At 42.8% G+C, this 14,897-nt stretch overlaps 1 protein-coding gene across 1 annotated transcript in view; it reads left to right on the top strand.

The window, feature by feature from the left end:
- Dnah9 (dynein, axonemal, heavy chain 9) overlaps nucleotides 1-14,897 on the top strand; it is a 353,020-nt gene that overhangs the window by 103,874 nt on the left and 234,249 nt on the right. The window contains 4 exon segments of the mRNA NM_001427097.1: nucleotides 5,545-6,415; nucleotides 9,808-9,938; nucleotides 10,591-10,717; nucleotides 13,787-13,939. Coding sequence (NP_001414026.1) covers nucleotides 5,545-6,415; nucleotides 9,808-9,938; nucleotides 10,591-10,717; nucleotides 13,787-13,939 — 1,282 coding nt within the window.

Raw genomic sequence — 14,897 nt, 5'->3', positions numbered from 1 at the left:
GGACTCATATTTGAGCAACATATTTCCAATACATGATTGTACTTTTATTTATGCAGAAGTTTCTCCATCAGTTTAAGATACTCGTTACATCTTTACTTCAGTTTCAAAGACCCACTCTGCCCTTCCTCTCTCTGAGTTTATTGTCCTTAAATTCATTTCTTTCTCTAGATTGAAAAATGCTTCATTGTTGGCACATGGGTAAGGTTTATGGCTATCTTAAGTTGTTATAAAGGAATGTTTTTTGAGATAGAGTCTCATTATATAGTACAGTGTGGACCTTGCCATCTTCCTGCCTCAGCCTCCTGAGTGGTGGGATTATAGGCATGTGCTACCATGCCTAATTTATTCTAAATGTTTGATATTACTACTGGTTCTTATATGCAGAGATTCCTTCTAAGCTTACTCAAAAGTGATGTACTTGTATGAGCAAATATAGGAAAAGATCTTCCACAAATTTTGTTTAAACAACAAACAAAATCATGCCAAAAACACAGTTAAATAACCATTGTTGGTTTCTGGCTGTTTCTGTGATGTGGGAAGAGAGTAGCACATTATGACCTTCTGTGTCCTGCAAATGCCCCCAACTCACATCTTGTCTAGTAACTTCTTCCTCTATTGTGCACCATAATAAATTAATTGGGGTTTATGTTCTTTCATTTAATAAATCTTATTCTCACACCAAATAGTCAAATTCACACTCTAAGTTTACTGTAGACTCCTGAGAAAGTAGAGTTGACATATATCAACAGTCCATTTCTGAAAGAAAGAAAAGCAGAACTCTTTGTGTCTTGGTGATTGTTCTTGCTGAAACACTTGTCACAAAGACAATTCTATGTTTTTCCATTTAGTCCCTTATCTACTGCTTGTTGTAGAGAAGTCAGGGAAAACTAAGAAAGAATACTGTTTCCACCTCTGAAAACTACCCCCAAAGTTCTATGCAAAAGGTTGGCCCTGATCTGTGCATAGCATTCAGCCACACCTCATGGTAGCCATAGCCCACAAGCCAAAACTGATTCAGAAGGAGCAGATGGGCAGCAGGCAGAATGTGTGTCCTGGCTAAGCTGGCACTAATGTAATGGTAAGTGTGTGTGTGTGTGTGTGTGTGTGTGTGTGTGTGTGTGTGTGTGTGTGTGTTTTATTACTGTACTCCTCACTACTGTAGTGAGTAAGCAGTAGTTCAGGTCAACGGCTTTAATTAGGCTGCCTTTCCAACTGGCAAATATTTCTGGATAACTGGAAGAAGGAACAGTTCATGAAATAGAGTCCCCATGTCAACCTATTCCCCATTTCACCCTTCCATATCCTGTCAGTAAACACTCATATGCAGTAATAGCAGGAAACAGCCAGTTCTCTATTCTCTTGTATCCATTAATCATTTCCCTGAGTAGCCTCTATGGCCCTGTCCAGAGTGTGGAAGAAGGTATTCATTCTCTATTAAGTCATGGACCCCAAATATCTACCTAAACACACAGAACAGAGCCTAAGCTTGGGAGTGGAGAAGAAAGATAACAGGAGATGAGAAAAGGAAACGCTGAGGCCCTTTGAAACTCAGGTCCTCCATGCTCCGGACTGCATGTCTGCTCTGTGAGCTCCTCTACACAGGAAGCTTTTCTGTTGAGGAAGGGTTATGCCCTGAAGCATGCCTTGCGGGGCAGAAGTGCAAAGGGTTGACACTCAAGGATCAGGAGCCATTTCCAACTGAGTATGTGCTTTCAGCAATCAGCAGAAAGGGACAAAAGTGAAGTAAGGAAATAAAGCTAGGTATTACGCTTAAGGAAGTCAAGTGCAGAATTAGAGGCTGCCAGGAGGTACCAGGCCAGAGAATGGGGGAGATTGGGGTAGCTAAGGAGAAGGGCTTGGGAAAACCTGAAGCTGAGATTGAGGCAGTGAAAAAAAAGGACAAATTATTTAGGGCTTTAAACTCAGTTTTATTGTTAATGACAGTGGTTCCTATTAAAGTCAAATACCACTGCTGATGCTGGTGAGATCTAACATAGATGCTGGTGCTGATGCTGGTGCCGATACGAGCTATAGGTAGGAGCTTTTCTGTGGACGTGAACATTGCCTTAGCACACCAGAGTCACTGCAGCAAGATTGAACACTGCTATGTCCTGGACCCTGTGATGAGTCTGACCGTACTAGATTTATATCAACTTGGCAAAGGTATAGTCATCTAAGAGGAGGAAATCTCAATTGAGAAAATGTCTCCGTAAGATCTGGTTGTAGGCAAATCTGTAGAGCATTTTCTTAATTAGTGATTGATAGGGGAGGGCTCAGCCCATTGTGAGTGGTACTGTCTGTGGGCTATTGCTTCTGGGTTATATAAGAAAGCAAGCTGAGCAAGCCATGGTGAGCAAAGCAGTAAGCAGCACTCCCCCATGGCCTCTGCATCATTTCTGCCTCCAGGTTCAAACCTTGCTTGAGGTTTTGTCTGGCTTACTTCAGTGGTGGATGACAATGTGGAAGCATAGCCAAAGGAACCCGTTCCTCCACAGCTTGTGATTGGCCATGGTGTTTCATCAAAGCAATAGCAACCCTAAGACTGAAATCAGCACCAGAAGAGTGGAGTGTTGCTGCAACAGGCCTGACCATGGTATTTTTAAGGGGATTTTGGACAGACTTTAGAACTTTGGGTCAGAAAAGCCATTGAGTATTGGCTGCTCTGTAGGAGCTAGAAGATAAGAATGTTGAGAGCAGTGCAGACAACAGAGGCCTGGCTTGTGAAGTTCCAAAGGCAAGTGATCACTCTCCTGGGCCTTTTGGGTGAGGAACTGTGGTATCTGGTCAGCTGGAGCTGAAGGATGAGCTGTGGTTGACAAGAGACCAGAACCACTAAAGTGAAACCTTTATTTTGCTGGAACAATGGATGCTGGTCCACTGGGACTGAAGAATCATATATGATTGACAAGAGACTGTCATCACTGAGGTGAAATCTTCTGGGAAGTGTTTCCTCTGGATTAGGACACAGAAGCTGTGTTCCAGAGGCAGCCAAGGTCACACCTCATGCTGGCAGCTGAACTTGGTAAAATTCACTCAGGTGGTGCTGGTGTTGAAGGTGTGAAGGTTGGATTGAGAACATGCTGGGGTTATTCCCTCTTGAAGTAAGAAAGTAGTTCATTAATTTTCAGTCTTACAGGAGCCCACAGTTAAGAGACCTTGAACTTCAAAAAAAAGGGGGTTTAGAGTTTTACAGAGACTGCATTTTAAAGAAGACTAAATACTTTAAAAGAGGCAACTGTTTGTTGCTCTTTTCAGACGCTATTTCCTGTCCCCTTCTTCTCTGAGAGGGTAGATTCCCCCCCACCCAGATATCTCCCCACCCTAGAACATCAAGTCTTTGCCATATTAGTCTCATCCTCTCCTACTGAGGCCAGACAGGGCAGCCATGGAGACCGAGCAGCACATCTGCTAACTAAGTGCCGGTGGCCTTGGTCCAGCCCATGTATGCTCTCTGGTTGGTGGCTCATAGTTTCTGAGAGCTCCCAGGAGTTCAGGTTAGTTGACTCTGTTGGTCTTCCTGTGGGGTTCTCATCCCCTTCAGGACACTCAATCCTTCTCCCAACTCTTTCATAAGAGTCCCCAACCTCAGTCCAGTATTTGGCTGTGGGTATCTGCATTTGTTTCAGGCTGCTGCTGGGTAGAGCCTCTCAGAGGACAGTTATGCTAGGCTCCTGCCTGCAAGGATAACAGAGTATTATTAATAATGTCAGGAACTGGGGCTTATCCGTGGGATAGGCTTCAAAGTGGGCCAGTTACTGGATGGCCATTCCTTCAGTCACTGCTCCTTCTTTGCCCCTGCATTTCCTTTAGACAGGACAAATTTGGGGTGAAAGATTTTGTGAGTGGGTTTGTTTCTTATCCTCCCACTGGAGCCCTGCCTGGCTACAGGAAATGGCCTCTTCAAGTTCCATGTTCCCACTGTTTGATATCTTGGCTTAAGTCACATGCACTGACTCCTGGGAGTCTTCCCTATCCCAGGTCTCTGGGACTTCCTTGAGAATAGGAAGTCCAGTGGAATATTATTCAGCTATTTAAAACAAGGACATCATAAAAGTGTGCAGACAAATGGATAGAACTAGAAAATACTATTCTGAGTGAGGTAACCCAGACCCAAAAGGATATGCATGATATGTACTCAATGATAAGTGGATATTAACCATAAAGTATAGAATACCTATGCTAAACCCCACTGACCCAAAGAAGTTAAACAAGAAGGAAGGTCCAAGTGAGGGTGCTTGAATCACACTTAGAACATGAAACAAAATAGCCATAGGAGGCAGAGGGAGGGGAGTAACTTGAAGGGGAGGTGGAGGGAGGGACATGGCAGGCAGGATCTGGTGTGGAGAGAGACAAGAAAGAGACCCAGAGGGCCAGGAGAATGAATGGAAATCTGCAGTTGCTGGGGGTAGGGGGTTAGGAGGCAACTTTTAAAGTTGGAATTTTTAACAATGTGGGACATTTTAATTTTGTAAGATGTTTTATATTGTGATGTCTTTTGTATGGTCTTGGGGATAAACATCAAAGGAAAGGTTGTGGCTTAACAGAGATGTGTTTGTGTTTCAAGTTGATAAGGGTTCAGTTGTGCTGTGATTTATGTCAATTTAACACAAGCTATCATCATCAGAGAGGAGGGGACCTCAGTTGAGAAAAATGGCCCTGTAAGATGAGCTGTAGGCAAGCAAGCCTGTAGAGCATTTTCTTAATTAGTGGTTGATGGAGGAGGGATCAGCCCATTGTGAGTGATGTTACCGCTGGGATTTTTGCTCCTGGGTTTTATAAAAATGCAGGCTGAGCAAACCAGGAGGAGCAATTCAATAAGCAGCGCCCTACTATAGCCTCTGTATCAGCTCCTGCTTCCTAGTTCCAGTCTTACTTCATTTCCTGTCCTGACTTCCTTCCGTGATGGACTGTGATCTGACAGTATAATCTAATATAACTCTCCTTCTCAACTTGCTTTGGTCATGGTGTTTCATTAGAACAATAGTAACCCTAGTAAGGACACTGCTTTAAGTGATCTGGGAGATGTTTGTGCACAGGAAACTTGCAGCTTCTAGAAAGTCCTAACAAACAGGCACGACTGAGAGCACTGACCCTGTAGCAGACAAAAGCAGACCAGTCTAATGAGGGCCTGGATAGGGACCCTGAGGTTAAGTTTGAAGAAGTACAAGATGACAGGTCTATTTTTATCTTCTTGGATTTGGTAAAAGATCTAAGCAGGTCATTGCTCTTTTATAATTGTGTTTGGCTTTTGAGAGGTTTTCACTATAAAGCCCACACTGATCCCAAGCTCAAGATCTTCCTGCCTCACTCTTCGAAAGGTAAGAACTAGAGACATGTGCTACCCTACCCTGCATTTTCTCTGATGTTCTTGAATAGTTCTTCCTTTAGTGATTACCCAACTCCATTCAGTCTGGGATGAGAATTCATGTAAGGAGCCTTTGCTCTGCTGTGGGTACTAAACATTTCAGCAGATGCTACCTTAGTGATTCTAGGAGTTAAGCCCCGTGTGCTATGTTTACCAAGGGAATGTGTTGTGCTTTCTAGGTTTGATAGTATCAATCCACATCAAATGCTAGATGTCTGGCACATGGAGATCCAGCACATGGAATCGACCATGGCAACCATCTCCAAGTCAGCTGATTTGTTTGAAGTCAATGTTCCTGACTACAAGCAGCTGAGGCAGTGCAGAAAGGAGGCCTGTCAGCTAAAGGAACTCTGGGACACCATTGGAATGGTGACTTCCAGTATCCAAGCCTGGGAGGCCACCAGCTGGAGGAATATCAGTGTGGAAGCCATGGACTCAGAGTGCAAGCAGTTCGCCCGGCAAATCCGCAACCTAGATAAGGAGTTCAGAACCTGGGATGCATTCACAGGCCTGGAAAGCACAGTACTGAACACTCTGACCTCCCTGAGGGCCGTGGCTGAGCTGCAGAATCCTGCCATCCGGGAACGGCACTGGAGGCAACTGATGCAGGCCACAGGGGTGAATTTCACCATGGATCGGGACACCACCCTAGCTCACCTCCTGCAGCTTCAGCTCCACCACTTTGAGGATGAGGTCCGGGACATTGTGGACAGAGCAGTCAAAGAGATGAGTATGGAGAAGACCTTAAAGGAATTGCAGACTACCTGGGCCAGCATGGAGTTCCAGTATGAGACCCATGCGCGAACCCACATACCCTTGCTGCAGTCAGATGAGGACCTCATTGAGGTCCTGGAGGACAATCAGGTGCAACTTCAGAACCTGATGATGTCCAAGTATGTTGCTTTCTTCCTGGAAGAAGTGTCAAGCTGGCAGAAGAAGCTGTCCACGGCTGACTCGGTCATCTCTATCTGGTTTGAGGTGCAGCGTACCTGGTCTCACCTGGAGAGCATATTCATTGGCTCGGAAGACATCCGTGCTCAGCTACCCCAGGTAATAATCAGGGAATCCTATGCTACCTAGTCTCTGGTCCATGTCAATGGAAGGCCATCCCAATAATGTCAGGGTTCCTTTCTCTGCACTTCATGGTACCTCCTACAAACACTAATCTGGCCCACCAGCAAAAAAAGAAAAATGGTAATATGTTAGCAACAAGTTGCCTTTACATGAGGAAGAGAAAGGAGTGATTTAGTTTGTGTTCGTTCTCTCTCTCTCTCTCTCTCTCTCTCTCTCTCTCTCTCTCTGTCTCTCTCTCTCAAGTACTCATAAGAAATGAGATAGAAGACTAGCAGCTGTGGCTTGGGAATGACTCTTTATGGGTCAATGCATATAGGGCTTATAAGACAAGTAGTCAAAGAAATTGAATCTTGTTCTCAGGAAGTTCAAGATCATCCTCCCCAGCCAATGAACCATGCTGCAAACCTTTAATTGGCACAACCATGCCAGATACCAGCTCTCTGCTCAAGACTAACAACAGATTTCCCTAAAATATATGCGGCCATCATTACCTTCCCCTTCTCATTAGCCCTAATTAATGTGTCATTATCCACCTCTATCTCAGAGAACTCTAATTCCTCCCTTTTTGCCCTAGACTTCTGTATCCATTCAGTACAGCTAGTTCTTTGCTGACAAATTAGTTTGATTCTAAAATGTCACCAGTTGTCCCGGCCTTATTAAGAACTTAAAGCACATGATGCCACCCAACACTGCCATTCTCCATCACATCTATTGACACAGACTAGTGCAATAAGGTGGCTTAAAGGGTGACATTCACAATGGAAACTAACAGGGAACAATTCTGTAGGGTGCTTGTAATGAAGCCAATTCCAGACTTTATTTATCCTAAACACCAGCACCTGACGAAGAATAGGCTTAATTAGAAAGGGCAAGGACATAGGCACAGACTTTGTGAGAGAGTTTAAGAGGATTGTGAGAACCCTTTATGAAAAACATTAAAGAACTGGGTCTCTGGATAGTGCCACAGGTTTGTGCACACAGCCTGTAAATGCCTGCATTTCCCTCCTATTAAAAACATAAAGAAAGGAATTAGTCGCATTACACCCTAACTAGTAAGTATTTTCATCCATTATGTCTATTTCCCAACATTTCTGCATGTACACACATAGTTTTTACATAATTGCTTCAGGAATAATTAGAGTTTTCTGACTGGCTCTTTTCATTTGAACATTTACGCCAGGTATTTTCCATACCCCCTGTCACCTTGATACCTTTTTATTCTCAGTCAAAGCAAAACACGTCATGGAGAGGGGACTATAATGTACTTTACCCATGTCCCTTGTCTCTTGATCTCCTTGGGCAATGGCTGTGGCTTACAGGTAAGACAGTAGACCTAGACTTCAGCATTAACTCTCCCACATTGTGGAAGTTACTGAATGTCTTCATGCCTTGGTTTCTCATGTGTAAATTGGACAGATAATGGTACCTCTTTCAAAAAGTCTATTAAAACAATGCACACAGCATATACCATTATGTTTGCTGTTTGCAATAATGCCATCTATTCTTACTAGGTGCCACATTTAGGCCAAAATGCTTTATATATATTATATAATTAATATTTATACATAATATATTTACATATTACCTTCTAATATATGATAAATATAAAATTTTATAATATATAATATATTTATATTAACTTCTTCATAGTTTTAGCACCATGGAACTGATAACAGTAAATAATTTTGACAGCATAGTGATACCATTGAGAAAAAAACTTTGGTCATGCAAAGATTTCTATAGATCTAGAAAAACCATCCAATCTGCTGCCCACTTGACTTAGGAAGAGCTTATTGGACAGTTAGAATAAGAGTGGAGAGTCCCTGAGACTTTGTTAGGGGTCTACAAGGTACACACTACCTTAGTGATCCTGTGTGCTATTTGACGTTTTGACCTCTGCTCTTCCATAAGCACACATGAGCTATAATGTTCCACAGCCTGTCAGAGCAAAAATCAAAGGCAGAAACCCACGTGGGAACACTGATGAGGTCCATTAAGTTAAGCAGTCCTGCAATTTGGAGGTTGAAAGGAAAGCAAAAGGATGCTATTTGGGTTTTCAATGTAGCAGTTTGGGTTTTATTTTTAATACACTTTAGATTAAAAACATGGTGTTAGGCTAATGTGATAGATTTATTATTGTCACATCTTAATTTTATTTTGAAACCTCAAAGCAAACTCCCTGTTCTCTGGCTTTTTTCACCCTCCTCTGTCACAATAATTGCGGGGCTTTCGACTCAGGCATTGTGAGGAAGACATATCCGCTGGACTTGGGCTCCGCAGGCTGCCTTTGATCAGTTGTGGTTTTTCTATAATTGTCTGCAAAGAGAAGTTCCCTTGATTGTGGGTGAGAACTACACTTATCAGCAGTATAATGATAAGTATTTAGGATGTAGTGGTGGATTATATCGTTTTAGTAATGTGGCGGGCAGTTGTAGGCTCTCCTCTGTGATCCATGACTTTACTAGCCCTGAGTAGTTCTTTGGCTAGGTTCCTAGTACCAGGCATGATTTCCTTCTTATTGAATGGGTCTTAAGTCCAATTAAGGAGCTTCTGGTTACTGCCTAGGTATAAGCGTCACTGCCGTACCCTTAGGATTGCGGTGCCATGCTGCTTGATGTTGTGTCTCATGGGTGTCATAGCTTGAGAGGACTGTTGGTTTCTTTCCTCCCTTGGGAACTTGAGTGCCACCTTCTGGTATCGTGAAGGCTAGTCCTCAGGGAGGTGGCTTTCAGGTCATTTTAGGGCCCTGTATCTGAAGTTCATGATATCTCTAGCAATAGGGACTTACCTTCTACCTCTGACAGGGGAAGGGGGAAATCTGGGGCATCAGCAAGGACTGTAATATTTTGGGAGTCTCTTGGACAATCCTGACCAATGCAAAAGAGGGCTTCTCATGGCTGGTATTGAGAATTTGTCAGATAGTCTATAACTCCTGAGGAGAGCAGTGTCAGCCCATATGGGAAATTTTCATTTAAACTCTATATGTATATTTATATACAGACTTAAATGTGTTATTGATATTTAAGAGTAGAGAGTTAAAGTATGATTCCTATGACTCTTTAAGATATCCCTAAATACTCTTATTTTACCTTCCTCTTTGTGTATACCCTTCTTCCTCCACCCTAACATCACCCGTACTCTTGAAAGGAATTAAATAATTTAAAAGTTTCTTTTAAAATACTTTAGCTTCTAGTACACACTAGCAGATCACCTGAATAAACAAAAGAAAGGGTTCCAAGATGACCATGTCCAAATGCTGCTTTCCTCACCCGGGTCTCTTCTTGGGATTGGACTGGTTTCTGCCTCCAGATGACTGCAAGGGTCAATGTGAGACAAGTATTATTATTTTCTGTGTGTTTCATTTGTAGGACGCTAAGAGATTTGAAAGCATTGACTCTGACTTCAGAGAGCTGGTGTATGATGCTCAGAAAACCCCAAATGTGGTCGAAGCCACAAATAAGTCAGGTCTCTATGAAAAACTGGAAGATATTCAGAGCAGGTGGGTCCGCTCACTGCCCCTGCTGTGAGGAGGAAACAAACTTTCCTTTTCTGTCTCTGACCTTTATTATCTGCCTGCCAATGACAGCATGCTTGGCCCTTGCTTTGCCTACAGGTTTGGGCAACACAGGGCGTGGTATCCTTACGGGAGTTGATATATGTGTCAACAGATGTGTGCATTTGCGAATATCCCTAGGTATTCTTTATTCTTCTGTTTGTTTATATCTTACATATCGCAAACATAGTTGTCCTTCAGTTTCCACTCAGCATTGCTTCCAAGACAGCCTGCAGATATTCAGAAGTCTGGGCAAGTTCCTTATGCAAAATATAATTGTATATAACCTGTATAGCCCTCCCATGGGTTGTACCGCCCTCTGGTCTATTTATAATACCTAGCGCAATATAAATGCTTTGTAATGGCTATGTTGTATTGTTTAGGGATTAAGAACTAAAAATGTTTGGATGCATTAAAAAGAAAAAAAACACGTGAAGAGATTTTCTGAGCATTTTCAATTTTCAACCTGAAGGTGGTTGGACCCTCAGAAGAGGAATTTCCAGACGCTAAGGGCTGACTTTATTTGCATTTAGGTAATGCACGTGCAGCCTGGGAATAAGCATACTAAACTGTAAGAACCTGTGCTCTGTGCTCTCAGGTTGTGCCTGTGTGAGAAAGCCCTTGCAGAGTACCTAGACACCAAGAGACTCGCCTTCCCTCGCTTTTACTTCCTGTCCTCCTCTGACCTGCTAGACATCCTTTCCAATGGCACAGCCCCACAACAGGTAAGTTGGGTAGCAACTTCAAGATCATCCAAATGGCTGGGACACCCCAGCAGGGGGCTCCTCTTCCATGTTACTTTGGGCATCTCTGCTCCCTTCAGCTTTCCACACACACACACACACACACACACACACACACACACCCCACTCCTCACAGGCCACCCACCTCCCTAGCAGCTGAAACAGACGTGGAGTTGCAAAGGAATATGAAATTAAGCCTCCATCAGGAATGCCTTTGATCTGGCTCCGAGGTGACATCTAGTCAATTGTGGTCAACAGTGACAGCTATATAAAGAAGAATGATCTTCTGTCACTGGCAGGATGGCATGCATGGAGCTGGAGGAGGATGTGAAATGAGATAAGTCAGTCACTGGAAGACAGATGCCACATGTGGAGGCTCAAGTTGATCTCACAGAAGCAGGGGCAATGACAGTGGTTACCAGAGGAATGGGGGATGGCTAGTGAGTGAAAGGTACTGGGTGTGCCATGACTCAATAACTTTTAAAATTTGATAGCATAATAAGATAACTGTAGTATACCACAGTTTACATATTTCAAAAAAGCTAATAGAAGTTCAGTAATTCCAATATAAGAAAGAACCAGTGTTTGATATAACAGTCATACCAACCTCCCTGACCTGACCATATTTGTTATATAGATCTGTTGAAGTGTCATATCAGACCCCATAAGTCAGTACAATTATTGTGTACATATTTGTAAATTACAAATAAGAAGAATGATGCCTAGAGTTTCCAAAAGGCCTATAAGTTGAGTGATTTTATTGGTTAAGTCATAGGGTGGTTCAGTCAAAAAAAGCCTGTGAGGAATCCCAGGTTTGGGGCTCTCCCCTTTAATTCTAGTCATTTGTTGGCAGATAGGCTATTATTGTTTTAAATGGTTTTGCCTGTAAAAGTGAGGTTTGCTGAATAACATGGTTTTCGAGTGTCCGAATAACTAGATGAAGCTCCCTTGGTGTTTGTATCAACAGACAGTGGACCTCCAACTTGAATAAGACCCTGTGGAGGGTCTGTTATGAGCACACCCTCTCAGCCTCTCCCAGAACTTCTGATTTCCTGGATACAGGTGTGGCTGTAGGCTTTGTTTTTTTAGGTTTTCCCACATGAGCCCATACCTTTAGAGCCAATGCCATTGGCCTTGCAGGCTGTGTCTCCTGCTAAATGACAGGTGCTGCCTCTGTTCACACCTGAGATGAGTTCATAGATCTTTCATTTTTCCTCAGACTGAAGATGTATAGACCAAACATTCAACTGAGAAGTTGTTTGGCTGAATTCCTTCCCTTCCTTCTGGGTGATTTTTTTATTCATTTGAAGTACAAAGGGGTTTCTCTCTCCTTTTTTTTTCTCACACAGAAGGTAGCATACTGCATATTCCTGTTTGTACTTTGTCTTCATGGGGGAAGGGCAGAGTGTCACTCTGTGGTCCAAGGCAACCATAAACTTGTGATGCTTGTGCTCCTGCCTACTGAGAATTCAGGCATGTGGTATTAGTTTTGTACTTTGTACTTTGTATTTTGTAATTTTTTACTTAGTTATATGTCTTTCATCTCTGTCTCTGTCTCTCTGTCTCTCTCTGTCTCTCTGTCTCTCTCTCTTTCCCCACCCCAGCCCTCCATTCCAACATTTGCATGATACTCTATTCTGGTGTATCATAGTCACACCACTACATCACTATTATTTTCTTATCTCAAATGAAGTGGCATTGGTGCCACCTTGTGTTTTGGATACCCATCTTTTAGACCTAGAGATATTCCTAGAGAGTGCTGGCTGAAAGTAAATACACAACATCCTTGTTTGCACACACAACAATGCTTCCCTACATGGGAACTGTCCCCTTGGCATCACTGCCAACCATGCCTGAGAACTTCTCCAACAGAGCCAAAAATCAGATCCAGCAGGTCTTCGGTTTACTTGTTAATAAGAAGCAAATACTAAAGGGCATCGTCCTTGCATTTGTGGTCCTTCTGATTTTAGCCTGCAGATTGAGTTTCCCCAGTGGCCCAGGCACAGTGAAGTTGAACTATATGTCATATCAGTATTCTGCTTAGAGTTGTACTAACCCCATGTGTAGAAAGGGTCAGACTGTCCTCATCCTGTCTATAGCTTTAGTACCTAAGGTACTCATTCATAAGTATTCACTTCTCATTTAGTTGTAATAAATAATCCATTCCTCCCATATCCTAGTGAATGAAGCACAGTAAAGGTATTTCCTGACCCCTCTTCTGTGTGAGCAACTTAATGAATTGACTTAGAAGTCATAGTGACAGTAATTTCTTTTTTATCTAGATGTCTATAGAAATCAAAATGTATATTAATATGCAAAATATGTTTTTATTTATGTGTTTGCTTTATTTTGTTAGTTTACTGACACTTGAGATTTACCACTACCTGGAAACCATGGATTCTGTTGTCTTGACAGTTTTCTTCCACAATGTTTTAGAACATTTCTATTATACTAATCTGCCCCTGTCCCTTTAGGTTTTCCACACATCTGTAAACTGAGGTCTGTTACCTTTGACTGCAGAAACCGTCTTCTCTTTGAGTGTAGACTTAGCTCTTGGTCCACTTCCTTGGCATTCTTCAGAACTTCTTCATTTAGTTTTTGTGTCAGTTGAACCTCGAGTGCTGTTAATGCTGCTGTAAATTGATTTTGAATTTGCTTCCTTCGTTTCTTACCAGCCCATCTTTCATCTTGCGATTTACAGTGCCTACATTTCTTTTATTTAAATGAGAGCAAAACCAAATGATAGTTATTTCCCTTTAGGTTACACATTCATTCCTGTTTGCACTCCTCTGATCTCAGGAGAGGGCACTGACTCCCATGATGGAATCACAATGGTGCAATGTTCCCACCAGTTTTATATTCTTTTGGTCATGTCTGTCCAGCTCACATGGTCCCTATCTTCATACCTGCATAATTGCTGTAATCTTCCTTCAACACTCTTGACATTCACCCTTCTATGTTATGCTAGAGTTGTCCCTGGCATACCCTAGACAACCATGATCAGCTTCCTGTGCATCCTCTCAAACCCTTTGCCATGACTTCCTTTCTCAGGTTCAACGTCACCTTTCCAAGCTCTTTGACAACATGGCTAAGATGCAGTTCCAGTTAGATGCCAGTCAGAACCCAACCAAGACAAGCCTGGGCATGTACAGCAAAGAGGAGGAATATGTGGCCTTCAGTGAGCCCTGTGACTGCAGTGGACAGGTCAGCTACAGCCTCTTCCTCTCCTCGTACTTTGCCCACCCCTTACTACTCAAACCAAATTCATGAACATCAGTTTCTTCAAGCCAGAGCTTGTGACCTGGAAAAGAAACTTTTCTTGACTAGGGTCCACACTGAAGCTGCCTCTGATGCCTTACTCTCTCCAACATAAACATATGTCAACATTTTTGTTCCTTCACTCAGCAGAGACCAGTGCTCAGAGAAAAAAAATGCATACAGTCACTGCAGTCAGCTATGAGATTTTCTGATAATTGACAGTATAGAATACGTTAACACAGCCACCTCTGAAGTACCCCATGGGGGAATCTGGAGCTCAAATGCCTTCCTCAAATGTCCTTTTCTTAGATGTCTCCTCTCTGCAAATATAACCCAGAATCACTTCATCCCATAGTTCTTTTCCTCAGAGAGCCCACTACACACCCTTTCTCAAAGAAGTCCCACTACACCTCCAGGCCTCTCACATCCAACTGCAGGCACATGAATCATAGGACAAGTCCTTCCTTACACCCCACCCTGTCCTTCAGCACCGCTGAAGTAAAGTTCCATCCTGTTCATTATTTATAGTGATAGAGCCAAGCATTGTCCCTGGGGAAATGGGACTCACTTCCCATGAAGATACGGCCTGAACAAGAAGGTCTTTCAGAAGTTTCTACAGAAAGAAATTCTCCTATCAGAAAATAGTCCAAACTTCTCAGCTAGATGCAGGTGTCTGGCAACCTTGAGTTATAATTTAGAATATGCACTTTTGATACACTGGGACCAGAAGGCATACAACTGAGAAATGCCAGCTCAGCTAACATCTTTATGATGTATAGACAAGTCCATGAGAATCAACTAAATCTGCTTTAATCTGGGTCTGGGGTTCTTTGTATGAGCTCTAATTAGCATTGCACCACCCTGTCACCTGTTGCCATCTTCTTCTGTGTTCTGTGTTAGCACA

This window comes from Rattus norvegicus, chromosome 10 (genome assembly GCF_021556685.1).
Source record: "Rattus norvegicus strain SHRSP/BbbUtx chromosome 10, alternate assembly SHRSP_T2T, whole genome shotgun sequence".
NCBI lineage: Eukaryota > Metazoa > Chordata > Mammalia > Rodentia > Muridae > Rattus > Rattus norvegicus.
The sequence above is the reverse complement of the archived record's forward strand: the minus strand, read 5'-3'. Positions and strand labels throughout refer to the sequence as shown.